The sequence below is a fragment of the Sebastes fasciatus genome, chromosome 2, assembly GCF_043250625.1.
Source record: "Sebastes fasciatus isolate fSebFas1 chromosome 2, fSebFas1.pri, whole genome shotgun sequence".
Taxonomy (NCBI): Eukaryota; Metazoa; Chordata; class Actinopteri; order Perciformes; family Sebastidae; genus Sebastes; species Sebastes fasciatus.
In genome coordinates, this window is record NC_133796.1 from 17510323 (window position 1) to 17537917 (window position 27595).

The 27595-nt window shown below is 41.6% G+C and overlaps 1 protein-coding gene across 1 annotated transcript; it reads right to left on the bottom strand.

Moving 5' to 3' along the window:
* Positions 1 to 27092, bottom strand: greb1 (growth regulating estrogen receptor binding 1). The gene is made up of 34 exons (XM_074612293.1): positions 26957 to 27092; positions 19858 to 20018; positions 19591 to 19698; positions 18850 to 19026; positions 18292 to 18474; positions 16086 to 16202; positions 15838 to 15975; positions 13322 to 13483; positions 13073 to 13198; positions 11836 to 12021; positions 11459 to 11595; positions 10692 to 10968; positions 10443 to 10571; positions 10121 to 10333; positions 9643 to 9840; positions 9301 to 9484; positions 8972 to 9155; positions 8730 to 8866; positions 8267 to 8618; positions 8030 to 8145; positions 7579 to 7784; positions 6844 to 7459; positions 6309 to 6465; positions 6117 to 6219; positions 5693 to 5848; positions 5386 to 5522; positions 5114 to 5275; positions 3878 to 4082; positions 3600 to 3762; positions 3353 to 3471; positions 2568 to 2800; positions 2102 to 2302; positions 1823 to 1961; positions 1 to 1661 (listed from the first exon to the last, which is right to left on the bottom strand). The coding sequence occupies exons 2-34, from the start codon at positions 20009 to 20011 to the stop codon at positions 1498 to 1500; spliced, it is 6039 nt and encodes a 2012-aa protein (XP_074468394.1). The 5' UTR covers positions 20012 to 20018; positions 26957 to 27092; the 3' UTR covers positions 1 to 1497.
* Between the last annotated feature and the right edge of the window lie 503 nt (positions 27093 to 27595).

The window sequence follows — 27595 nt, forward strand, 5'->3', positions numbered from 1 at the left end:
TACATTTATACAATCAAAGCAAACATAACTGTACATTGTAAAATGCTTCCAACACAGCGGATTTGTGTTTCGTCAGTTACAAATAAAATCCTCAGTCTATGTAGCATAAAGCATAACAAATGTTCTACATCCAAACACAAAACCATATCTTGTACACAGTGAATAAGTACTTTTTTTTACAAAATGCAAAATCTGACAAAATATATTCAAAATATTTCATATGTAAAAACAGACATGCAAAACAAAACTCAACAAAAATCGCCCAATAAAAAAGTTTGTTGCCAAAAATCGGCTACCATTGCACACAAATGATTGTCTACTTTTTTTTTAAAAGCTTCTCATATTGTGTGCACCTGCAAAGAAGTGTGCAGAACACTGTGATATTGCAATACAAACTTGAACACAGCTAAACCTGCAAACACATAATGAAGAAATACAAAAGCCGTGCCTGTAATTACTGAGTCTAATGAGTGTCATCCTCCTCTTTCAAAAATACAATCAAGACACAGTGTGAACCTATCAAGAGGCGTTTTTACAAGATTAATCATTTTTATCACCATGGTACTGTACAATGTTTGTTTTTTAGATAATGTGTATTTTTTATTATAGGAAAACGAATTCTCGTGGATCAAAAAGATTACTGTGAAAGAGATTTATGGAGTGGTGCTTAAACAACACTACAACACTACAAACACACACCATTTCATTACCAGAAAAACCTTCCTGAAAAATCCTTAAAGGAACAGTGTGTAACATTTCGGGGGATATAAATAATAGAATTGGATATTCATAGCTATGTTCTCTTTGGTGTATAATCACCTGAAACTAAGAATCGCTGTGTTTTCGTTAGTTTAGAATGAGCCTTTCATACCTACATAGGGAGCAGGTCCTCTTCACGGAGTCCACCGATTGTTGTACAGTAGCCCAGAACGGACAAACCAAACACTGGCTCTAGAGAGAGACTTTAAAGTTTTTATGTTACCTGAAGGCCACCGTAGTTCTCCGACACTTTTGCTAAACTGCTGTAACGTGAGCCGCAAAGTGCAAAATTGTGGTACCGTCAGCCGCAATCTGACTTTCGTTGCTCCTAAAGTAGTGTTATTATGGTATGGATGACCACGGTTTTGCACTCTGCTGCTCACGTTACCGCAGTTATGGAAAAGGAGAAGTGAGAGGGTTATTCAGTTGCAATCTGCAACCACACCACTAGATGCCGCCAAATCCTACACACTGTACCTTTAATGGTTCCTGAACAATCTTTTAATAACTCACAGGATCACCATGATTCAATAAAGGCCACATATACAAAAGATATATTTTTCAAAAGGATTTCCTCTTGTTTCCTTGACCATAACACATGTTATTGTCCATTCAGAAACTATGTTGCATACTATCATGCTATAAAAAGCATTCTAGTACATTTCTTCTTTTTGGCAATTAACGGGATTTCAATCCCGACAGTGACTCTTTGTAGCCTACTGTATACATGTGTTTCAGTCATATATGTTTTCCAGTCAGGAAGAAGAGCGGTCGGTCCTCCTTGGCGTTGGCAGTCTGGAATTCATCGCTGAGCCTGAACCTCCACTCCTCCTCCAGCTCCAGCCTGCCCACCGTCTGCCTCAAAGAGCTACGGTCTGCGCTGATGACACACAGAGTCGCACCTAAAGGGAAATCATAAAATGTTCTGACTTTATTTAATAGACAATAGGGGGAGAGGGTTATGACATGCAACAAAGGTCCTTGGCTCTGTACGTTACTCAAAAATACATCATTGCAAATGCGCCATCTGTAACACACATACCGGTATATTTTTTCATTGTACCTTTGAGGAAGGTGAACTTCTTGAGGAAGCCAGGAGTCACGAAGGAGTCGGCGAAACAGAGGAGAAGGCCACTGAACAGCAGCCCTGTGGTGCTGATGTTGACAGAGTGAGATCTGGAGCTCACGAAACACACCGTCACCTGCAGGAAGCAAGAAGAGGGTGACTTTTATACTCTGTGTGTTGGAATTTATGGGTATATGAAGCCATACTGTTGGTTCAAAGGTTAATAATTTACCACAAACAAAGTGTGTGTGTGTGTGTGTGTGTGTGTGTGTATACCTCAGGTCCCAAGTTGAGATAACAGTCCACAGACAGCACGGGGTGTGTGTAGTTCTTGGTGCTGAGTGGAAACAGCTTCTGGCTGGTGTGTTGAAGGTATTTCTCCAGGAGGAGCTGAGCTGGTGTAGCCAAGAAAAGGTGCTTGCTGTCGGGGGCACAGATGTACTGCGACGGCCCCACTGAGGTGGGAACATCTGTCGTCTGGAGAAATTTAAAAACTTTTATTGAATTACCTTTGTTGCCTTACCTTCTAAAGCTTTATAACTAAACTATCTTTAATTAACTGGCCTACACTCTTCTATGTCAGCATTGCCAGGTCATTTTGCTGGGACTGAAGCCCCAAATGTTTTGAGTGTAGCCCCAAATATAATTTTAAATGTTGGCAGCGCGAACAGGTCCAGGTGGAAAAAAATAAATCAATCTTTTTTTTTTTGTCATATGTGATTGTGTTGTCTTCAGCATCTACCTTGGTCTTGATAATAAACGTCCTGTATCCTCCGATGGCGATCTGCTTCTTCATGACGCTGAAGCTGTTAAACCGGCAGATGAGCAGTCCGGCGCTGTGGAGCCTCAGGGTGAAGTCCACATCGTGACAGGTGAAGCGGTTCTGGTCGTACTGGACATTCTGGCTCCGGTCGACATTGAGGAGAAGGAAGTCATGAAGGTGACCTCTGGAGAAAGGCTCCCTCTGTTTATTACCTGGATATAACAAAATAAAAGCAACTCGTTCGTTTCGATTTAAAAAGACAACACTGTCAGCCTAAGCTTTTATCTTGAGTCTCTGTGTGGCTGGTTATCTGAAGCTTCCGGCTAATGGAGGGTTGTTGAGTGATCTGAGATATAGCTTTGAGCCAGACATACAGTATAGTAAACATGCTTTACAATAATATGTGTAAAACCTTTCAGCTAAACAAGTACACCCTGAAGAGATGAAGACATAACAATCTGTATCTGCAGTTGAGATCTGAGGCATCTACAGCCAGTAGAACCTGCCCTGAATGTTTCATGGGAACTTTATGAACACACGTAGCAGTGGCTTATTATTTGATTGTATTTTGTGTGTTTGTGTGATTACACTCTATGGTCATTTTGGAGGTTTTAGTTCGTTATATTATAATATATGTAATTGATATTATTGATATTTTGTCCCTGAGAGGAAAATATATTTTAAAGTTAATTTGTAAAGTATTTACAAAGACTGAAAAGCTATCAAAATGACTTTTCAAGGTTTCTGACATCATGACCCCTGACCTGTGAGTCCACGGCTGCTCCACTTTCTGATCCCACATAGTCCGTAGTGGGCCAGGTCTGGACAGGCCTCCATGTGCTGTAACATCTGCTTCAGTGACACAGCGTGCTCCACCGGACCACTAAAGACAGCAGAAAGCAAATGTTAAAACCGACTCATGATATGAATAACCATATTCCTTCTTCAAATATAAGCAACAGCTATTTTGTCCAACACACTTATTCATGTAAATAATGTGCTTGTATGTACTTGCGTGCGTCGAGGTCCACTGTGTTCCACATAACACAGGAGTCGTCAGCCAGGATGATGAAGGGCCAGACGTCAACTGCTGGGCCGCCTCCCTCCAAACGCCGACTGCGCTCCAGCTCCAAGTTGTGATACGAAAGCTCTTTAATCAGGAAGTGAGCAGCACCTGTAGGTAACAGTTATGAAGGGGGTGACTGTTCAGTACTGCTAACAATGCCTGTATTAAAAATCTATGAAATGAAGGACTCCCTCCATATCTAACAGTAGTAGCAGTAACATACCTATTCCAGCTCCATTGAAGACAGTGGGCAGTACCAGCATGATGTGGTTGGGCCAGTACTTCTTATACACAGCCATCTCGTACTCTTTGACCACCAGGATGTTTAGATGTGAGGCTCCATCCATAGCATGGTACAGGTTAAACAGACCATGCTCATGACGACCGGTGGTTGGGGTGAAGATTGGACTCTTGATGCAGTCTGGGCTCTGGGGAAGAAAAAAACAAAATTGAAAAATCAAAATAACATCATATCAACGATGATATGATGTGATCAGATGTTTTCTAGCTGGTGTGCTGGTCAGAGGCTTTTTTTTTAAGTGTGTTTGCTTTGCTAAATTTTCAAAATATCCTCTCAAACGGAAATCTGCTGTGCACACATCTTTATGAATATAAAGATGAACCACTGAGCTACAATAATCCATTTTCCCACAAGGGACAATTTTAGTCATAGTCTAGCCTGCAGCACCACCTAGTGGAGCTCCAGGATGTTGCACTGTGCTCATAATGCAATCACTACTTTTTCACTACTTACAGTAAATGCAATAGTAATGTGCTTTGGTACGTGTGTACACAGAATCTGATAAGGTTTCTAAACAGGAAGTGAATATTTCATAATATCAGTGTTCTTTTGCAATGTTAAGAAGGCTCAATGGGTGATTCTATCTATTTTTAATTTTTGCTTTTATTTATTTTTTATCATTTCTGTTCTCTATATTGTGAGATTAGCAGTCAGAGTGACTTGGATCCTCATAAACTACTGATACCCAAGATATAGACTCAATCAGAAGTGTCTAGACCGATGTGCTAGTGCTGTGTCCGATATTCACACCAACGTCACGCAGCAATTGGCCATCTGTGTAGACTTGAGAAAGTAAGCTGAGTTTGAAGTTCTCCCTCTGGTTCTCCTTTTTCATTCATTACAACTGTTTGTGTCACTTGCATGTAAACAAGTGCAACATCACGACTGCCTTCCAGAGGACACTGTCTAAAAATGTGCTCCATTAACCCCGTATTTAAACGGTAATCTCACCTCTCTCTATAACAACCAGCTTTTCAACCTGCCTTTGAGTGTGGCTATTTGGAACAGCTACTGTACCTGTGAGCTAATTCTTTTCTAGCATAACCTGGGCCATACACTGCTGCTTTATCATTTTTCACCCTGTACATTGGCATCCAGCAAAAGGAAATGCTAGTATTTGAGATTCAGTCGTTCAGGTTTCACTAAGGAAGGACTCACCCAATCGGAGGTGAGAGGCAGTCGCATGCTCTCCAGCTGGCCTCCTGGTTGGCTGAAGCTGAAGTAATGCTCTTTAGACTTTGGGATGATGAAGTAGAGCTGGATCTCTTCCCCGAGCAGCAGATGGGTGAATGTGAAGGCATGCAGAGTTGACTCATACATCTGAATATAAGATTAGAGAGGACAAACATTATCAGCTGTGACATTTACATTTCAAAAAGCAGTGTGTGCCTGTCAGTTATCAGGTTGTGTGTTTGTTGTGTTCTGCTGACCTGGTATCTGGGGTTGAAGCCCAAGTACTGATGACATTGTTCACAGTGGTGGTATGTGTTGTATGCCGCGTATTTAGACAGCTTGATCCTAGATGTCCGCCTGTGTAGGTACACATCCTCCTGGCGTACAGGGTTTCCTTGGAAAGACAACAGGGGCAAAGACAGATCAGGACAATAGCTGATAACTTCTTAGGATTTGTTTTTATAAGCAACAAACACTAAAGAAGATGAATGTTCTGAGAATATAGTTTTGGTTGCGTGTTGATGTACTGAATAGTTTGTGTGTGTGTTTCCTAACTGTGATTACCCTCAGCGCTGGGTTTATATCCAGGGCTATAGACAGAGCTGATGTCATCATATTTGGGGTCATGGATGGTGTAGTCAAAGGGCATCGTCTTCACAATGTCTGGGTTGGGCCAGGAAGCATTGTGTGGGTGGTACAGCACCCCCTCCGCCTGTGCACCTAAATAAACACATTTACAAGTATACAGTATGCATTACACAGGAGTTTACAGCACGATGAATATTGAAGATTATAATCTATTCTGGACTCATTCTGACAAAATCCTAGATCCCATCATATGATCTTAGCAGTAATAATAGCAGAACACTGAAATTCTTTGGGGGAAACAGTAGAAAATATAGAAAATAAAAGTTTTTTAGAAAGCCTAGCGTCCATAATTTACATAATGTAGGTGAGAAATGGAGGCTACTGCTGCAAATATACTGACTGTAGTTGATGTCTTCCTCATCGTAGATATCCACCTCCATCAGCCTGATAAGCATCCGAGACAGAATACCCAGGAAGTGCAGGTACGCTCCTGTCTTACCCACCTGACCATGGAAAGAACAAAGGGAAATTGATGTAAATATATAGCATAGCATGAGCTTGAATAAAAGAAAGAAATGAAGACAGAAAGTACCTGTGGAGGTCCACTGAGCAACAGCCTGCGAGGGTGGAAGTTGTCACTTCGTCCTTCAGTGCGATTGCTGCAGTCCATGTGGTACGAGCGGGGGACTGTCCACTGGCGATAGTACAGTGACTGCTCTGTACACGTCATCATCTTACTCAGCAAGGGCCTGCACACAAAAGATACAGATATAGATTGAGTATTGAGTGAAAGATCTGGAAGCACAAAACTGTGTTTTGTTCACATTTGTGTAATATCTTCAAAACTACACACCATTCTGTTTATTCTGGCTATAGTGGAATAAAACAGGATTAACTAATTCAGCAAAGTCACCTCAAGCCTACTGTTCAGACTTTGATTCCTATTCCTATGATACTTAATGAACCCTAATAACTTTTCAGTTGAGCCGATGAGACAATCCACTACATCTTAAACAGTAAGATTAACCCTTTGGTGGTCCGCCTAAAGTCAGCCTAGTAGTGGCTGATGAATGGTTAGTCAGCTTTTATATGTCTAATATCATACTATATGTAGTGGTGTGTTTTACCTGAAGCTGCTTGCCCATGCGACAGACATGTGTGGCAGGAATGAAGTACATCGTGGAAGCCCGCTGCTGTCACTGGCTGTGATAATATGGTAGAGGGCACGAGGGAGGAGCACCGAAGGCGGGCGACTCACTCCCCGCGCCCAGGAGCAGCTCAGGTGAGGAGAGGAAGCTCGCGGAGACAAGGAGCCAGAGGAGGTGGATTTGGAGTGTTGGCGACGAGACTGGGAAGAAGGAGGCGGTTGAGGTTGAGGTTGAGGGTGGGGTATTTGCATCTGGGAGATGGACTGGTGCTGAGGAGGCGTTTGAGTGTAAGGTTGGGAATTTGTTTGAGATAATGGCTGATGAATTTGGGGTTGTGGCTGCAGCTGGGAGATCGGTTGGGCCTGGGAATAACTCTGCACTTGAGGTTGGTGTAATGCAGGTTGAGGATACGGAAACGACTGAGACGGGGGCTGGGGTTGAAGCTGAGTCTGTAGTTGTGAGGGAGGTTGTATGGTGTCCACAGTCCCTTTCTGGGGGACATTTGGAGAGGTGGTGTTTTGGGCAGGGAAGGGATCTATAGCCCCGCTGTCTGGGCATGACTGGAGCTGCTGGCTGCTTGACAGAGGGGAGTCCCCTGAAAATAAATGGAAGACAGAAAAAGAAAAATTAGTTGAGATATCCCTTCAAAACAGCAAATGAACATTTCACATATTTTAAAATCTCAAAGAACAGTTCATATGCATCTCATCTCACCGTTCTCCTGTCCTTCCTCCTCCTCATTGTCAGTACTGCTGAGTTTCTCTGCGTCGCTCTCCAGCAGATCACTTCCTGGTCCGGGGTTGTGTGGCGGTCGTGACTCTGCTCTCACCAAATAAGCAGCCAGTCCTAGCTCTTGTTCGAGCGTGGTTCGCTGAAGGTAGGAGCAGCTTATCACTCTAAGATCACAATACTTCAGTGACCTGTGGGCAGAATGAATTCACTGTTTAAAATCCAGATTATAGCTTTTGTAGCATTTCCTGAAAGAAACGATGGTATAACACGTTTTTATTAGGTAGTGGAGGCTTGATTATTGTAACGTTACTACACATAAAACCAATTTTCGCTCATATGAAGTTAACACTTGGTGATTGAACTACAGTACATGGAGAGTTAGGAACAAAGGTTCAAGATTTTAAGTTAGAAGTCTGGGAGTTATGATCAAAACCTGGGCAGTGATTCTCCAAGTGGCTCAGCTCCTGACAGGATCAGGATGCAGGGAAGAGCCTCCAGCTCCAGGTAGGTCTGAGGAACCCACTCAGCATCCTGAATCTTCAGCCATGTCTGCAGGACACAAGCACAAACACAAGTACAATCAGTTTATTTTTATTTCACTACTTGTAAGATCATCTATCCATAAAATCATATATCCTGTATTTCATGATATTTAGACCGACTATCCCACCTTGATCTGATCAGTGAAGCTCTGTCCAACATTCAGAGCTTGGTTTGGATTCCCCAGTATGATTTCAAAAGTCTCCTCCAGACCCAGCTGCCTCCTAACTCTGGACAGCCGTCGGTGGGCCCATGCTGCCAGAGCCAAAGAGGGGATCCGCAGCAGGACCATGTGACCATGGTGGGCGGGACATTGCTGGGCAGCAGTGAGCAGTGATTGTACAATCTCTAGGGTCTCCACAGAGGTGTGTTTGTGGAGATTGTGGGAGCTGCCGATTCTGCCGGATGCAGCCATCAGAGCTACGCAGTAGTGTTGGATCAAAACTGTAGTCCGGATCACAGCACTGTGCAGTTTAGGGAACCTGGGAGAGAGACAGATTGTAAGGGCTTCTTGCTCTATTTTTTTGTGCAGGCCTGCAAATAATTCAAATTTGCTTGTGAAGTATTTGTGTGGATTAAGCATGTGTGTGTACCTTTCTTCCAGGGCAGATACCATGCTTTCAAAAGAGGAATCATAACGCATCAGAGGCAGGCTGCTCCCTGAACGGGTCGACTCTAAAAGCTCTGACACACCAAAGTAGCGCATCTTCTCGTGATACAGGTCCACATCCTACACACACAAACACACAATGTTACGGGTGTAAACTCCGACTCAACCTCACGATATGTGCCCACTAGTGTATGTTAAATACAGAGTGTGTGTCGCACATCTTACATTACTGAATGCAGAGGGCCAGTGGATCTCATTGTAGGGACTGATGCGGGTATACTGTGTCTGCAGAGCGAAGGGGAAGGAGGTGACGTGAAGAATTAGGATGTTTGGAGCATCTCTGACCTGACGGGAGTTTAACAGCTGGTCCACCAGACCCAAACCACTGTCTGAGCTACTGAGGGATGCACTGAATGAGAGAAAAAGGAAGAGAAAACACATTTGATTGATTTGTTGAAGCTCTTGTTGTACCAGGTTGTACCATCATTCTGCACCACTTCTGATCCCTTTCTCATTTCTCTCACACACACACACACACACACACACACACACACCTGTTAATGTCCCAGTGGGCGTGGTCATGGACCAGGATGTAGAGCGTGTAGGAGTTGCTTTGTGCTTCCTGGATGAGGCTGTCTATTCGTGCCTGAGCGCTCTGATCCATCTTGAACACATAACGCTCAGCCTCCCGTTGAGATCCACACTCCTGGTCTAAACCTCCAAACTCCTGAAGTACACCTGAGATACACAGCCAAAGAGACAAGAGGGTCAACATAAAAACACATCATGTCATAGGCACACACACAGAAATTAAAATTCTTCTTCTTGTCTCTCCTTTTTAAAGACGAGAATGAATAAAAACAACTGTTGAGGAAAAAAAGAGCTATGTAACTAACCAGAGCTCCAGAGGTGGAGAACGGTCTGCTGAAATGTGACCTCGGAGGGCGGGACCAGGATGAGGAAGCTGACCCTGTCGAAGGAGCCAAGATCCAGGTTCTGTGTGCTGGAGTCTGCTATGGCACAGACATGGGACAGCAGCTTTCTGGCCACCGCCAGCTGAATGGGACGAACCTCACGCCACTCTACAGAGTATTCTACACACATACAAACAGAAATTCAAATCATCATACTCAAGGAGTATTAAGGTATTAAGGGCGCTTTCACAAGCCCTAGTCCGTTTGGTGAGTCCGATCAGAGAGAAATGTATACTTTTGGTTTGTTTTCTATTTAGTCTGGTTCTGTGGGAAAACTTGGCATAACCTGTACATGACATCTGTCTGAAGAGAACAGTTAATCATGTCATTCAAGCGCTATTTCAAAGAGCATTTTCACACTGTGGTGAGGCAAGGAAATGCATTTCTGTCAGTGTCTCACCTGAACAGGTGACTTTTGGACTTGAAGCTCTCTGTTTAGGGCTGGGTGAGTCTTTTGAACACTGTGTGTGTGAATCCTTCGGACTGCTTGTGTCTTTTGGACTGTTTGTGGTTTTAAGACTCCTCTCTTCAGCTGATTCCTGACTGCTGGATAAGGGAGATGGTTCGCTGCTGTCCACAGTGGCACTATCCAGCAGGGAATCCAAATCACCATCTGAGAAATAGAAAGGCACTCCTCATGTTGGTGAATTATGACTGAAACACACATTAATATATGCCTGCACTGCAAACACAAATGTGCATGTAAAAAAAGGCAGACAAACCTTGTCCGAGGGAGTTGCAGTAGTGGATGAGTTCCTGGGCAACACCGGTGGAGAGCTGGTGGTTGATTTCTTTCAGACCCTCAGTGGGGGAGTACATGTTCTCTGCTAAGGCACGACACTGGTGTTTACCTGCAACACACACACACAAAAATACACTGAATTAAAATCTGCTTTATTCTTTCGGTTTAATTCTCAGGACAACTTAACAATATTCACACATACACATGCATATAAAAACACAACTCCCACCTGTGACCACCACACAGGACTGCGTTTCCTGTCCGGGAGCAGTGACAATAATGACCACGTAGTTGGTGTTTTCCAGCTGTCCGTCCATTAACCTGCTGAATGTTTGCTGGAGGCCTTGAGCCAAAGATCCAATCTTCTCCCCTAACACCACCACGCCCTCTCCACAGGAGGACGCAGCCAGCTGGGCAAGCCAAGGAAGCTGGCTGGGGGTCAGGGGTTGTTGGCTCTGGGGAGGTAAGGAGAGATGCTGGGGGAGCCCAGGCAGGATGGATGAGGTCTGGAGACAGAGTAGAAAAGGATGAGCAATTTGTTTACTTAGTCAGACTTACTCGTTTTTGTCATCAGTATTTCTTTTTGTAATATGCCGCATGAAGAGGGCAGCTTGTTAAGCCTGACGTGAAGGGAGACAGAGTAACGCTTTCTGTGGTGTTAAAAGGCGGGAATTGACAATTCCTAAGTCCCGCCCCTTTTTGCTCTGTACTCCAGTAACAGTTGAGGACTTCGCGGGTGAAGGAGTTTCTGGTGATTACTTCTGATTTTGTTATATTAGTTTGTTATAAATGTTTTTTGTCAAGCTTGTCTGACCTAGCAACAGTAACTAAGGGGGGTAGGACTTGGGATCGGTCAATTGGGAATGTGTACAGTTTTAAATGAGTAAGGTCTCCTAAAAACCTGGAGCCTTATTTTAATTTGAAATGCGTTTGCTTATTTGAATTCTTCATGTTCTGTCTTTAGTTGTCAAACTCAACATTTCTCAGATGTCTCACCTCGATGCCATAGTGCCTCCCTTGGCTGGCTGGTGTTTGAGGCTGCTGGTACTGTCTGATCTCGCTGAGATGAGACTCCCTCCATGACCTCATGAATATCTGCTCCAAGTCCTCTATTAGGGGCACCTGGTCAGGGCCTTGGATGAATATAGGTGAGAGACAAAGAGAAAGGTAAGTGTGGTGAAAAGAATTCAAAATATCTTAATTTTATGGAATATGTCTTTAGTCTGGAGACTGACAAAAGCCAGAAGACTTAAGCTTGATTCATTCATGCCTCCTAGTGGCCATTATGAGACACAGCAATGAGCACCTTGCTGCCGTCCGACTGAACTGTGTATGATTACAGCCTCTACTCAGGAAGAAGGGTTGACACTGACCTATCTGAACAAGGTAGTAGACTGTGAGTAGGATCTGCATCTCAGTTGACAACGGCTGAATGGGTGACGGTCCGTAGTGCTGGTAGACTCTGGGGAGTGTCTGGGAGCTCAGGTAACAACTCTGGAGCAGAGAACTGACGAGCACTTCACTGACATTTCCAGTCAGCTGAGGGAGAGGGCCATGACCTGTATCAATGAGAGGTAGACAGATGAACACAGTGAGCAGGATGAGGATAACTTGGACTTGGGCCTGTGGCTCAGGTGGTGGATTTGGCCATTAACCGATCCCCTCCTCCTCCTTTCCACATGTTGAAGTGTCCATGGGCAGTATACAAAACCCCAAATTGCTCCTGATGTGCATGGATGGGAAAGTTCCTTTGCACAAAAGAATCTACCAAATTAATGTAATGTAATACATGGGAGGAAAAGCACAGGGCTTTCACTAACGGTTGGTTGGAAAAATGGTTGAACACTTCATGAAATGATTTAATGTGACAGTTACAATGGATAGACATGTCAGTGCAAAAAATCACAATGCAGAAAATTTGTATCTAAGTCATAAAAACCGTCACCTGTTGTTATGATTAGAAAAGCGTACACAATTTATTATATCCTACGTTTGATTTTATTTTGCTGTTTGTGTATCTTTCAGATACTATATGAAAGTCTTACACTACAACAAACCCAAATAGAGACCAGTTGTTGTTCACCATCGAGTGGTTGGAAAATGCAGTTCTATCTACTCCCAAGGGAGAGACAGATAATAGGAATATATGATGGAAGCAGCTAAAGTGGAGAAAGACAGGAACTGACAAGATGAGTGGTTGGTGAGGTGGAGGGCAGAGAGGTGATGTAGTGAAAACAGAAAGAAAATGAAAGGATGAAAGTACATGCACCGGATATAGGAAGTGGTTGAGGTGGATGAGTAGACAGGTGATACAAAGAGGTGAAAAGGTGGGAGGGGGAGGGCAAATAGGCTGAGAAACAGCCTCGGGAGTTGTCTGACCTCTAACCTATGAGGAGTGGCGAGCTAACCTGGCCATCTGTTGGGTGGTTACTGAAAACCTCACCTGTTCACCTGCTTGAGAAAGTCCAGTACTGACAGCTGGGTGTAAAATGATCACCAAACACCAGCTTGTCAACAACGACTTCGACTCTGTCACAGGTACAAATAATCTGGTACAGAGAAAGTGCATTCTTTATCATCATAAATCACGGATGTAATTGGTCACCTAACCTTTAAAGATGACAGGTTGCAGTCTGCAGGTGTGTAGCAGCTGATCAGGGATCGTTACAGACAGCCCTGGTGGAGAGAGTGGGGTTAAGGAGGATGCCTGCGATGTACTCAGCGGGGCTGCAGTCTCTGGAGAAGGCATAGAAATACATTTAAATTTACACAGTCACACACACAAAAACTGTCTTTCTCCAACCACATCATTATCCTATATGTTTATCTGTCTATGTATGTCTCTTCTCCAAATTTTACCTGATCTGGCCCCGTTTGTGATGACAGAGGATACCGATAATGTTGATAAGGCTGATGAAGATGGTGGCGTCTTCACAGCGCTCTCTGGCAGACTGTTGGCAGCTGACTCAGGCGACCAGCCCTTGTGCCTCTTTTTTGGAGGTCCAGAATTTGCATGGGACCCTGCGGGATAAAGAATAAGATCACATAGCGTATTAGTCTAAAAGTTTGTAGTTTATACTTTTTTTTAATTGGAAGCCAGAGGATTTACAGAAGACAATAACAAGTATTTTACCTCATGCCTGTTTTGACAATTTTACATCTCAACAAAAGCAAGTGCTTATAGGAAAGACACAAGCAAGCAATAAAAAAGACGGACAAAGACAACAATAAAATAAAAATAAATTTCCATTAGATTAATCATCAAGACAGACATCTCTATCATTCAAGGGGCTATTTTACACTTTGATCAATTGGTTCACAAATAAAAATAATAAAATAAAAAATACAAATAAATAAATTAAATAATTAAATAATAACAATAAAAGTACGAAACATTACTTTTTCACTTGTTATTACTTGTTTTACCTGACCTTTCCCTCCTTTAAAGTGTCTGTAAAACAGACATAAAAAGATATAAAAAAAAAAAAAACATAATAAAATTTCCAGATGAAAATATATTGGGCTCCTTGCCCATAGCCATATTTTGCAGGCATCGATTGCTGGTACCAAACAGAACTAGGTACTGTATGTACAAAACAAGATAACTGGGAGGTATGGTAATATTCATGTTATGCACATGTGTCTCGTGTAAAGTCTTGTCTTTGGGGGCTGTAGTTTATACTTTTAATGTTTACACTGATTATCATTTTTAAAATTTACAATCTAAATTTAGAAGAATTTAAATATATTTACAAAATATTATCATCAGTAAATAAATACTGTGTTTTTTTTCCTTCTTAACAATTTTTCTGCTTTCTGCCCAGTTAAGGGATCTTGTTTCTGCTCGTGCTTTAATATTTGTCACTGCAATTTCATTTGTTGAGTAGATTTTTTCCCGCTTTTTTTAAGTGTCACATTTTTCTACAATCCAGTTTGCTTCAGGAATGATTTCCTGACAGAGGAGTCACTTTTCTAATAACCCACAAATAAACACGACTTGTGTTTTAGGATGGACTTCTGTTGATACAGTAATGGAAAACAGTTGTATTTTAGTCATACATTAACCTGTCTCTTCCTCTTCCTCTCAACCTCTGTTGAAATGCAGTAACAGGGAGACACATAAAAGGTCCACTTGTTAAAAGGGCCATGAAAAAAACAACATCGACAGGAAGGAAGCTTTTCATTCAGCGAGAAAGCAGCAAAAAAAAGAGGAGACAGAGAGGGAATTTTACAACCCTGGTTAATAGAGGTGACAGACAGAGGGAGAGGGAGGGAGAGAGACAGAAAGACAAAGGACAACCCCCAACACACAACACAGCTGCCTCCTGGCTCCTGTATAGCAGGGGTGTTATACCACACTCACACACACACGCACGCACACACACACACACACACACACACACACACAGTTAGGGCTGGTGGAGGTAGGGGCGCTCCCTTTCAGAGGTGTGAAGGAACCCAGGGGAAGGGTTTAATGACACCAGACACAAACTGACCACGTTTACATGCACACAAGAAGCCAGATAATGGTGACAAAATAGAAAAATATGATATACATGAGATGAGCTACAATATTCTGATAGTTGGTGATGGATGAATTAGTTAGTGAGTTATCAGATTTCTTCAAAAACCATGTTAGTTTTGGCATATTTCACAAGTATTGTAAGAGTATAGGCAAGTAAGTATAGGTAAGTATTGAATCTTCTCATTCACCTTATTTATGTTTATCAAATAGACATTATGTCCTTGTGTGTAAAGAGTGATAACGACAGATTTCTAACAGTGCTTTTCTTGAGAAAGCTGAGAATCACCGGCGTAATATTGCTGGCATATTTTTATGGCAAAACGACACAGGGTCCTTTTAAAAAACTTCAATATGTAATATTGCCAGGACAATTGTGGAGTGAAGTGCATGTCTTTTTTCGGCAATCACGATGCTCCACAAAAGCCAGGAATAATCTGACTGCAGATGCATAGAAATGCAGTAAATGATTCCTCCTCTCAAGCTCCGTGGGGATGGAAAAATGAAAGTGCACTAGATCGTTTCTATTTGGTTCAAAGGTTTTTATGATTTGGGTGTAGTTTTGTAAGATAGTGAAAGATACGTGAGGGCTCGCAAAACTTTACTTTTTTAAATATATAACCTAAAACTCCAAACAAACATTAAGTATAAAACTGAAAGTATTACAGTAACAATTCTGATAAATAAGTAAGTGGTCAATAAACCCCTCTGATGATGTTGTCAAGGACGTTGTGATTGGAATTAAGCAGAACTTGAATAATATAACTAAAAACTCAACAGACATGTTATATATACACACATCTTTCTGGATATTAACTGGATTATAGAGCTGACCAGTGTGCACAATCAGTACCTGTAGCTGAGGGTCTCCCAGGACCTGACTGATTTAAAGGTGGCTGGGTGATGGAGGGAACAGCGTGGTTGCCATTTGTCAGCGAGTGGGGGACGTCAGCTGTTTGTGGCAGACCAGTCGCATCCACATTTGATCCTGCTGTTTATACAAAGACAAAAATGAATCAATAACATGAATTAATAACTTGTCATTAAAAACATTTCTGTGATTATTACATATTGCCATCTGTCTCTGTTTGTGTGTGTTACCTGTGTAGCTGCCAGGTGTGTGTGATGATGGGTGTGTCGGTGCCATGTTTGGTGGCTGTTCGTCTGATGGTACATGGCTTTCTGAGAGGCTGGACCCCATCTGTCTCATCCTGCCATCTGAAACACACACAGACATACAAACTAAAGTCCCTTTTTCCACCTGCAGTCTATCCCTGAAATGTTCAGGAACATTTCCTGCATGGGCTCATGTGTGAATGGGATCAGGGATCAATATTCAGGGAAATCTGTACCACCAATTTCCCACCTCAAGACCTTGTACCATTTCAGGGAAAATGCAGGTACAGCTGTGTTGTGAATGAAAGCAGTTAGATTGCAGGGACGAGCACATAAAGGGTTACGTCCATCTGACAAAAACAGCTCCTCGCCCACCATGTTCCTGAAAATAACATGAGACATCTTTTGCCGCGTGCACATACATCCTGCCTAGCCCTATCTTCTTCTACTTCTTTTGAGTTTTATGGCAGTTGGCATCCATAAGAGTTGCATTACCGCCATCTGCTGGACTGTCCCTTGTCCCATCTATTCCTGCATTGCCATGGCGTGTGATGGAAATGTTCCTGAATGTAGTGCATGTGTGATAGGGCTGTGAATTGGCAAGAATCTGGTGATACGATATGTATCATGATACAGGGGTTACGATTCAATATATCATATATAATGCAATATTGTAAGAAAGCCGATAAATTGATTTTTTAAAATCTAATTTCAGGAAATCTGTCATAGTATAAAGAACACACAACCATATGCAAAAAATCTGAGAATTTTCTTTTTTTTTATGCAATTAGAACAGTGGGATCTGCATTTGCATTCATCACAGTCATCTCTAACATTTAACATCATAGCACTACTTTTTGTGCAATCTGAGCCACTGCCCGCCACAAATCCTAATGTGTGAATAGTGAAAATCACTAGCGTTGCCTGAAAGGTTATCCCAGTAATTTACTGGCAACTATGTGTGAGGGAGACAGAAACATTTCAGTACCTAGGTAATTGCAATAACTTATTCATTGAGCGTGTGTGTGTGTGTGTGTGTGTGTGTGTGTGTGTGTGTGGTTGCACACTTTGGAGTAATAACCGAGGCCTTCCAAGAAGTAAGTTCCAAGAACTCAGATTTAGAACCATGATCTAATGTAAAAAGACAAAGTTCCCCAGAAACTCAGTAAACCTGTATCCTTGAAATAGGCCGGACTTGTTAGAAGTAAATCAGATGGCACTGCAGCAGAGGAGGAGAAACTGAATGATTGGTATGGTATGGAGGTATTTTAAGAATGACTGCATGTCATAGATGGACACTGTTTCTGCTTCAATCTGCAGGACCCACAGTTTTTGCTTCCCACTTTCTCTTATTTCATACCCCTCTCATACCAAAGCAATGGTCCAGGAGAAGAGAATTTAAGTTATCCATCCTAAGCCAGTGACGGTGATCCTGCACTGGGTTTACCTCAGGTCTGACGCTGCTCGGCTTTGGTATTAAAAACAGTTCTCCATTGCTGCGTAGCAACAGACTTTTTCCAGGAAAGGGGCTTAATCAGTGAGCATGTGTTGCATAATCCACACTTCTCAATATCAGAACCTTTGCACGCATTGAAAAAGATGATCTAAAGAGATTAGCAGTAGCATCATTTCCACCACAGAAATACCCCAAGCTTTCTAAGACAAAGAAGTCTAAACTCTTAAACTTCACTCTTTCCTTCCCAAAAAGGAGTGAAGAATTAAGAACCAAGTATAAACAACAGGATACGGTTAGAAACATTGAGCAAACACAGTATCCACAGGGTTAGGCTCCTTTCGCACAGGTCTTTTCACACACCATTATAATTTGATGAGTTACCTCCAGGCTGTGGCCACTGTGTACACTCTGTAGCCTCACCTTTCACCTGTCCTTAAGGCTTTACTGACTGTCCATCTGGTCAGACCCGTACACTTAAAGGCCTCTAACCTAATGCATGAATTGTGCTTGTGCTTACACCTTCCACCTAAACGATTTTATTAATGTTTTGCTTCAATTGTTTCCCTTCTACAATGAACCCCTCCACTGCTGAGCCACCAGTGCATCAAGGAAGGGACAGCACTGTTTTTAATTTGAACATTCAAGGAAAAATCCTAAATCCCCAAAAATTGTTCCACATTTTGAAACAGAAAATGACTCCAGTTTCCAAATCCAACACATGTATCCATCTCTTACCGTGTCCCCTCCAGCAGATGGGAGCTCCTTTGACCAGCACGCCCTGGTTGTTTCGGTACAGATGGTGCTTCAAGTGCTTCTGTTTCTTGGGCTGGGTGCTGAGCTTCAGGTTAATGTGGTGGGAGAACTCTGTGAAATAGCGAAAGCCTTTCTCTCCACAGCCCATACAGTTCCCTAAGAAGCCTGAAAGGAGCACACATACAGAAAATATATACAATTACAGCCGGCTGCATTTACAGTCCTCCTACAGTCACACACGTGACCATCTCTATCATGTCATAAATGCATCAACTTAAAAGGAATAGCTCAACATTAGTATTAGGAGTGATCATACTTTAGAGACTAGGTTACTGTTTCCCTTTGTCTCCAGTGTTGATGCTAAGCTAGGCTTAACACGTCCTATCTCCTCTGTTTATAAACCGCAGACACAAGATGTATTTTCTTGGAAAAAAAGCAAATAAAAGTATTTCTCAAAATGGTGAACTATTCCTTTAAAGTCCTGAAAGTTTTTCAGCAAACAGTGATGACATTTTCCTGTTCCTCTGTCTCCTGCCTCACCCAGCAGTGCGTTGTGACCCCGTTCGTCTGGCAGGAAGCGGCGGTCCACGGCACACACCAGCAGGGTCTCGGAGAGGGAGGGGGACTTCACCCCAACCAGCATGAACCCAGGGGGCACATCCAAAGGATCTGATGCCAGCGAGGACAGACGCAAGTCCCTGCCTGCCTGACAGAAGCCTGTGGGGAGGAAAAGACAGGATAGGACAGTTATTTATTTTCACTAAATGATCTGGCAGATTTTCTTTGACTTTTAGATTATTTTGTCTTATTGTAGCATAAATAAGAGGAGCAATGATAAACACTACGCACACAGCCGGCCTGGATACTTTTCTGCTGCTCATTCACCTTTTATCTGTTGCCAGTTGAGACATCTAGCAGGCAAATTACAGTTTCTCTTCCCAACTACACCACGGCCAACCACACTCATGAAAGTGACTCTTGGAAATTGTGTGACTATAAATCCAGCAGAATACACGACCAGCTACACTCAACATATCTCCCTTTCATCATTTCCATGACCCCCCCTTAAACCTACAGCATAAATGAGGTGATTAAATGCAAGATGTGTCATATAATGTATACTGTATTACAGGGAAACTGCAATTCCAGGTCAGTGAGTGTGCTTGTTTGAAAAATTCACATCTCCTGGTGCCAATTTTGACTGTAATGCGGTGCAAATTGTTTGTAAATGTGGCACTGGGCGTGATGTTTTTTGTTTTTTCTATGTGTATGTGTACCAACCATCTGTTGTGCAGCATCCTTCAGGTGGGGGCTTCATCTGATAGGGTATTGGAGGGCTGTTAGACTCTGAGCCATCTTCATCGTCTTCATCATCATTCTCTGTACGCCCTGTTGGCCACATACACAAAAAAAACACCATATCATTTTAGTGGGGGTGAACAAGAATGAGAAGCAGATACAGATGCAATAAAGAATTCAAATCAGAGGAAATAAACTCTTTTGTTGAACTCGTTATCACAACTTCTCCTTTGCATCCATGCAACCCACCATCATGTGCCAGTGGCTGCTCTGTCTCGAGGTAAAGCTGTGAGAAGACGGGTCGAGGCACGACGGTGTTCGACCTCAGCGATGCCTCGATGGAGTTATGGAGGACCTCCTCAAAGCGCGTGGTCCGCAGCTGGCCTGCATATGAGTTCCCCATTGGTGTCCTGCAAAAACATAGTATCCTTGTGTTGGAAACTCAAAAGATATGTGTAAGCTGACAGTTAGGGCTGGGCAATATATCGATATAATATTGATATTGTGATATGAGATTAGATATAGTCTTAGACTTTGGATATCGTAATATGGCAATATACATTGCAGTAAAGTGACGTCATTTTTGGAACTTATCAGACTGTTCTTACTGTTCTATTATTTTCCTTTATCCATTTAGTAGTTATATTATTACTATTGTACATTACATACAAAAATCTCATTGTATAAATATGTTGTGAAAGCACGAATGGCCAACCCTACAATATCGTTGCAATACTGATATCGAGGTATTTGGTCAAAAATATTGTGATATTTGATTTTCCCAATATCACCCAGTCTTACTGACAGTAATATGTTATTGTTTGAATAAACTATTTACTAAAACCTCAATGTGTTTTGTGTCCAGTTCAACTTTTACTGCCCTGAAAGTCATGCTTTGCGACTTTAAGGTCCTGTAAGTGCATTATACTAAGTATTAAAGAAGTGTCAGTTTCAGCTTTAGAAAGAAACAAGAAAAACACAATTTATCTATGTGATATTTAACCAAAAAGGTCCTTTGGAGAAAGACAGAGATATAAAACAAATAACTATAACAATAAAAAGGACTATATGTCATAAAAGACAGAATACATTGAAAGTTAAACCCCTCTGACAATGAGAATAAATGTGCTGCTTAAGTCTAAGCCACACACACGCACGCACACACACACACACACACACACACACACACACACACACACACACACACACACACACACACACACACACACACACACACATATTATGCACCGATGAACAGACACAAACACTGAGAGCACAGCTACTCACACAGAAACACACACAGGCCCACACACACATAAACGCTGGATGGCTTCTGTCCAGACAGCATGCCATAAAATCAGCTGCACTGACAGAGTCAGGACACCCTGACCTAGACGCTGTTTTCTACTTTCTCTCTCTCTCTCTCTCTCTCTCTCTCTCTCTCTCTGTTTTTTTCTCTCGCCTCTCTCATCTGCTCTCCAACACATGAAAAACACTCCAAAACAAGCAGCTCTTTGCCTTGCCTGTACTTTTTCAAAATGTGAATACTGTTGTTGTAGTTGTTAAAGTTTAACATATCACCATAAATACATGTGCTTTAAATGACTTGATCCTATTTATTGTTATTAATCATTACTGTTATGTAACATAACTGTTTATGTATATTCCTGAGTCAACGCTTTCAAGTTATTTTATCAGTTTTTACTTAATTTTGCTTTCTTATTGATCTTAAAAGTATGATAAAAACAATAGAAAATGTGAGAAAAACTGAACCATTGTTAAACATTTTTAATCAATGCACTTAAAAGGAGTGCTATATCATGTGTTTATCATTGTATCATGCAGGAAACCTCACACACTAATAATGTGTGGAGTAATGTAAGTCACTAATGCCATCCTTTTTTTTCAAAATGAGAATAATTGCTTGTATGTAAACAGGATGCTGAATGAACGTGTAATAAATACTGACTAACCCAAAGATGTGTTGAATGGTAAACAAGCCGTGTCAGTGAGGAGGGAAATAAATAACTAGGCTGTGTTGTAAACACCAACTTAATCTCCCTTCACTAAACCTCTGACTGCCCATATGCTGGCGGCTACACACACACACACACACACACACACACACACACACACACACACACACACACAGTGACTGATGAACCTGGTAGCATGAGACTCACTGACGAGTCAGCAACCTGCAGGTCATCTCACTAATGAAAAGACCAGCCTGTCAGATTACAGACTTAAAGCTGTTAGTGTCTTACACTACAGGTTAACAGGACTACAGCATCCAGCCAGAGTCAGAGGGAAGATTGTGTCTGTTTCAAAACCACGAGTCTTGTAAACAACATCACTAAAGACAATATTAGTCAAACAACAGCACTTTGAACAGCAAAAACATTTATATTTGCTGTTTCATTTTAAAGTAAAAGTAAAACTTTCACAAAAGAACAAAGGTCCAAGGCACTCTTCTAGCAAAAAGTTAAAAAGCCTTTAATCAGATGGCTATTTCATTGTGAAACACTAAAAACATAGACAATGCTGGCACATATTAAGATGGGTTGCAACCCACGCGTAGCGGCACAAACAGCCTTGTTCAGGGTGTGAGTAAAAAATGTTTGCAGCCTGGGCCACCATCCTTTAGCAAGAAACATCTAAGCAGAAGCCAACGAAATCTTTAACTCTTTCAACACCAAAAAAAGTGTATCATCATTTGAGGCCTTCTATATCGCCCCACAATTGTATGACATCACCGAGAGTAGTGTTTGCAGGTATTCCTTTCAGGTCAACCTTCACCAATAAGAAGGGTCGTGTCTAGAAGGTAACCAGAAAATTGCCAAAACTTGCAAAGACTCGTGCAAGACTTGCTGCCCAGTGAGGTCCCCTTAATTGTTCTAGGTCAATACCATCTTGCAAGAGTTTCCCAAATTGTGGGTTACCTTCTAGACACGCCCAATAAGATGGCAAAACAAGCCTTGTTAAACATTGCTCTGAGCACACAGTAACAACTGAAGCTAACTCAGATGAATATCAGAACATCTCTCATTTGGATTTTGGCCGCTGGACAGCCAGAGAACAGTGTTCAGAGAGCTTTTAGTTTGAAAATCAACCTGAAACTATAGAAGTAATAAAGATAAGATAATAATATTTAACATAAGACCAATATTGTAAAAAATATATATATTTAGGCTAATTAAAGACATGAAGTTTGAATTTGATTTTCAATTATAATGACACCAACCTGCTCATAAAAATGCCCGATATCCGATCTGGTATCGGTGCATCCGTACTTGCTCAGATGAGCAAAAATGGTTGTGGAATGTATTTACTTCACTGACCTTCAGGGAATTTACTTTAGCATTGATCTCAGCCAAAAAAATCTAAGAGCAGCATCAGCTACAGATGCTAACCAGCTACACTGCTTGAGATTTTCTCATTATCAAATAAAGTTCCACATGACGATGTAAACAGGTCAAGTCCTGTGAATGTGCTCTCTACTTTACAGTCTCCTCTTGAGATTCATGTTGGAGATGGACACACAAACACATTCTCTCTCTCTCTCTCTCTCTCTCTCTCTCTCTCTCTCTCTCTCTCTCTCTCTCACACACACACACCTTACCAGCCACCTTCTGCTTCCACACTTTCATATGTAAAGAAGCAGCGCAGACTTTTAAAGCCTTGCACCACTTTGTAGAGAGACAGAGGACGGAAGACAAAAAGCCCTGTCATAACACAGCCGGCACTGAGGAGAGGAAGTAATCACACCTTCTACCAAAGAGCACACTGATCTTTTTACAACCAGAGGAAGAGAAGAGGAGACAGGGAGGAGAGATGAAAGCAGAGAGGTGTATTCTACCTTTTATTGAATCTCGACCAAAAAAACTAAACTTCTGACTAACAAGTGATCAAATAACCAAAGACTGTAAGTCTAAATCTGAAGTCATTTCATGTTTTTATTACACTGGTTACTATAGCTGTCTTACGTGGTCATGTAGGTACTACATATTAATTTTCTGCAGGTATTGACAGAGGATACACACTATAATACCTCTATAATATTAAACAATGTGCTTTACAATCTAAGGCCTGTGAGGAAGCACACAAAGAATCCTAGTGCTGTGCATTTGAATTCTTAAGTCAAAATGTCCATTTTAATGTCTGGCTGCTCATGTACTCTTCCAGTCTGTGCCTAACAATCTCCCAATGACCTGTTTCACGTAAAAGGAGACATGTAGCAGAGATGACATATGAGTGTAAAACTTTTAATGAAGCTACTAGCTTTGTTGATCTTTTCTCCTCCCATCTCCCCCTCCTTCCTCTCTCCCTGACGTGGAAGTGGGAGATCCTTTCATCTCCCCCCTCCTCCCCTTCTTCTCTGCCTGCCTGTCTTTCTTTCACCCTGGGGAGAGAGACACTATTGTGGCGTTTTATGACCCCTCGGACCCCCTTCCCACCAACCTCAAACACACAACCTCACACATACAAACCTGTAGTTAGGACCCCTTTAAACTCTTGAGCCCCATGCAATGAAATAATACCACCACACCATAGCTTTTCCAAGTATTTCGGCACTTTTAATGAGTTCTTAAGAAAATATTTTTGCAGGATATTACTGCTTTGCTGGTCTACAAAAACTAACTAAGAAGAAAGACATCTATGAATCAGTGTTATTCTGGACATAATGAAGTAAAATGATTAGTTAGCGTCTTATTGTATGCTACCAATGATATTCTATATGAAGAAAATGTTAGGAAGTGATTTGATGTACTGTACTGGTTAATGCAACTACAAACCATCTATCAGCACCATACATTATGTCCTTGCTAATACATGCAAACCCACATATATACGCTCTCTGCTTTGAGGGCACGCATGTCTTAGTTTGAGGGATGTCTCATGAACGCAAGGTCAAAGGTGAGTCCAAATAACAATGTTTAAGTAAGACTTTGATGTGGCCTATACTTCTAATACACACACACACACACACATATATGACGGTGCACACACACACATACGCTCCCACACACACGCTCTCCCATGAGCTCAGGCTCAGTGGACACAAAGGGCTTGTCTTGAGGGGTTAAAGGTCATCCTGGGAGAGGTCAGATAAGAACCCCAGGCTCTTTCTCTGTTGACCAGGCCCACATACCAGCCGTACACACACACACACACATGCAGCAGCATCCCTGCTATTCTTTCTTTCTGCTCAGTCTGACAAGCAGGGTTGCGGTCACCTCCACCCTTGCACCTTCAGTAGCTGATCATACCACACAGTCACACACACAGACACACACATGCAGACATGCACAATTAAGTGAATGCATGCATACAAATATGCATAATAATGTGTGTATAAACACATTATGAGTGAGTGGTAATGTTTGTGTGTGTGTGAGAGAGAGAGAGAGAGAGAGAGAGAGAGAGAGAGAGAGAGAGAGAGAAGGCATAGGGATGTTGAGCAGTGTCAGCTGGTCAGTGCAGCATCTCTTTCAGCTCTGAACAGTAGAATTAAAAGAGAAAAACTTCCAGCTTTGCAGATGCTCTGTGATCATTGACCCACAGCCACAACACATATGCAAAGAGATGTCAGTTGCGCACACACACACACACACACATGCACCCTCAGATGGGCTCATCACTGACCAGTGACCCACGTCAAATGCTCTCATTCACAGTTTGCTCAACAGACACTGGATCGATGGCCAGCTAGCCAACTGGCCAACTGTTCAACCTGCCATTCAACTCCACACAGTGAACTGGTCAGCCACTCAGCTAACCTGTCAGCTCTGCCAAAACACTGCATTTCCGATCATCACTGCCCTGCAGGCACCTTCCTAAGAATATTTTAGAAACAATATTTTTTTTTTCCTACACAATAAAAAACGTGCCATCTTTACAATGTCAATTTATCCAGCATGCTGTAACAACACATAGAAAACACGATGTGCAGATATGCTGTGTGTCGGTGACAGTGTGTGTCTACTTTCTGCTAGAGTTAGTGTAAAGAAATAGCTGGAAGGCACCACAAAGCTCAAACTTCCTGAATAACCAATGCCTGCTCTGCCTGTTGCTTTGCTATCTTGCTCCACGTCCTTGAGCAGTTTTTTTTTTTCCTCTTCTGCTCTTTCTATCTTGCATAACTCCAGAGGAACTTGTGTTGTCTACACAGACATGCAAATCTGGCTGGAAGTGTACCGTAGTATGGTTTTTAAACATTTCACAAACTTGCACTGGATGGAGACGTGAAATGTTCACATGCCCAACTCAGCATCAAATGTTATGATGAGTGAGGAGAAACTCTTTTCTCTGTGTATGTTTTTCTTCAGGTTTTCTTCACACAACACTCGCTTTTTTAACAGCCATAAATACCAGAAGCAATACGTGTTAACAAAACATTATCAAAGGATCTATTAGATAAATGTATTTACAAATATCCCATTATAAACACATTTCCAAGATGCCAATTTATGACACGAAGAAAGGTTGTTTGTGCACATGTTTGTCTATGCTTTTAGAATTTCACCATGAAATAAACATGTGATTAAAGGCTTTTTAACTTTGTGCCTTGGATCTTTCTTTTTATTTTTTTTGGACACCAGTTTATTTGTTGAAACAACTCTTTAGAAAAAAAAACCTATAGAGGTATAAATGTATCTATAAGCACTCCCCTATTCTGGTACATATTGTAGTATTACATAAGAACATATAATTTTCAGTTACACGTTTTGGTGGCAGCCAAAATTGGTTGACCAAAATACATTTTTGGAAAACATAAAAATGTATTCAAGAGCTTAATTTTGATTATGAGTTAAGGCTTTGTGTAAAATATTTATATTATGCCTACAACATAACAGAAAGAAGAGAGCAAGTAGGCCTGCAATATGACATGGAGGTTTTCTATTGTTACTGGAGAAGTCACACATTGTGTGGAGCCTATTTACTCCTTTATAACAAGTTAAAAGAAGTTTGAGAAGATGTACTGTAGTTTTCAGGACATGGGTTATTTAAAAGGGGGCATTTTCTGGTCGAAATGGGATTTTAGTTAACTCCATATTAAGAGAGAAAGGTCGTTTAAACATGAACAAAGTGTGAAAAAACGTTGTTTCTGCACAACAGACACATTTTACAACTAAAACACGCAGCTCCACAGTTTAAACTCCTTCTGCAACACTGTTAGCAGTGATTATTTCCTTTTTCCTAACAGCATCAGCGACAACAACTGAGCAGCAGACAGTGGAGGTCTGCTTTTCATCATCATGAAGAGAAGACTATAACATGCTCTACCTGCAGAAAATACATACCACAGTAAAAAACACAAATATGACACAGTGCAGAAAGTTCTTACCTCTCTACAACCCAGCGGGGAAAGAAGCACAGTAACTATTCTTCATGAAAAGCCTGAAAGTTGATCCGGACGTGCTGCCTGTCACCATGTCTCCATGTCTCCGGCGCGAGACCTACGGCGGGACTGGGTGTCGCGCGTGTCATCACCTCTGATCCTCACGAGGAAAGGTACCTCCCCCCCCCTCCCTCCACACAGATGGTACGGTCCGACTCTTCTTTAACACCTACCAAGTGTTTACTCATTCATCTTTTCAAAGTGGTAATAACTGGCATATCGTACGTTATGTCATATCTTAATATTATGTTAATAGCAATTATTGTTGTTAATATGTTTAATAACAATTAACATAATATATTGTTAATTGTATGACAATACAAAGGTGGAAACAAACAACTTGAAAAGTTACAGGATAGCCTACCAGGTATACACTTAATTTATACTAAATCAGATAGGCTGGGAAAATATATGTATTTTATTATTATTATTATTATTATTATTATTATTATTATTATTATTATCATTATTATTATTATTATTTATAAAATTAAAAATAATCAAATTTTGTCAGTGGGGAGGTGTTAATGATGAGCATACAAAATCTCTGGTCTGGACAGACATGTCATGATCTGCATGGTTAGT

Bases quoted from the DNA above. Each gene is read 5' to 3' on its own strand.
- greb1 (XM_074612293.1), bottom strand. From the start codon at position 20,011: ATGGGGAACTCATATGCAGGCCAGCTGCGGACCACGCGCTTTGAGGAG. The intron at 7,460-7,578 runs GTGAGATGAGAT...ATTTATTTTCAG, and splicing joins GGAGGAAGGACAGGAGAACG to GGGACTCCCCTCTGTCAAGC. The intron at 3,763-3,877 runs GTATGTTACTGC...TGTTACCTACAG, and splicing joins CTTCAATGGAGCTGGAATAG to GTGCTGCTCACTTCCTGATT.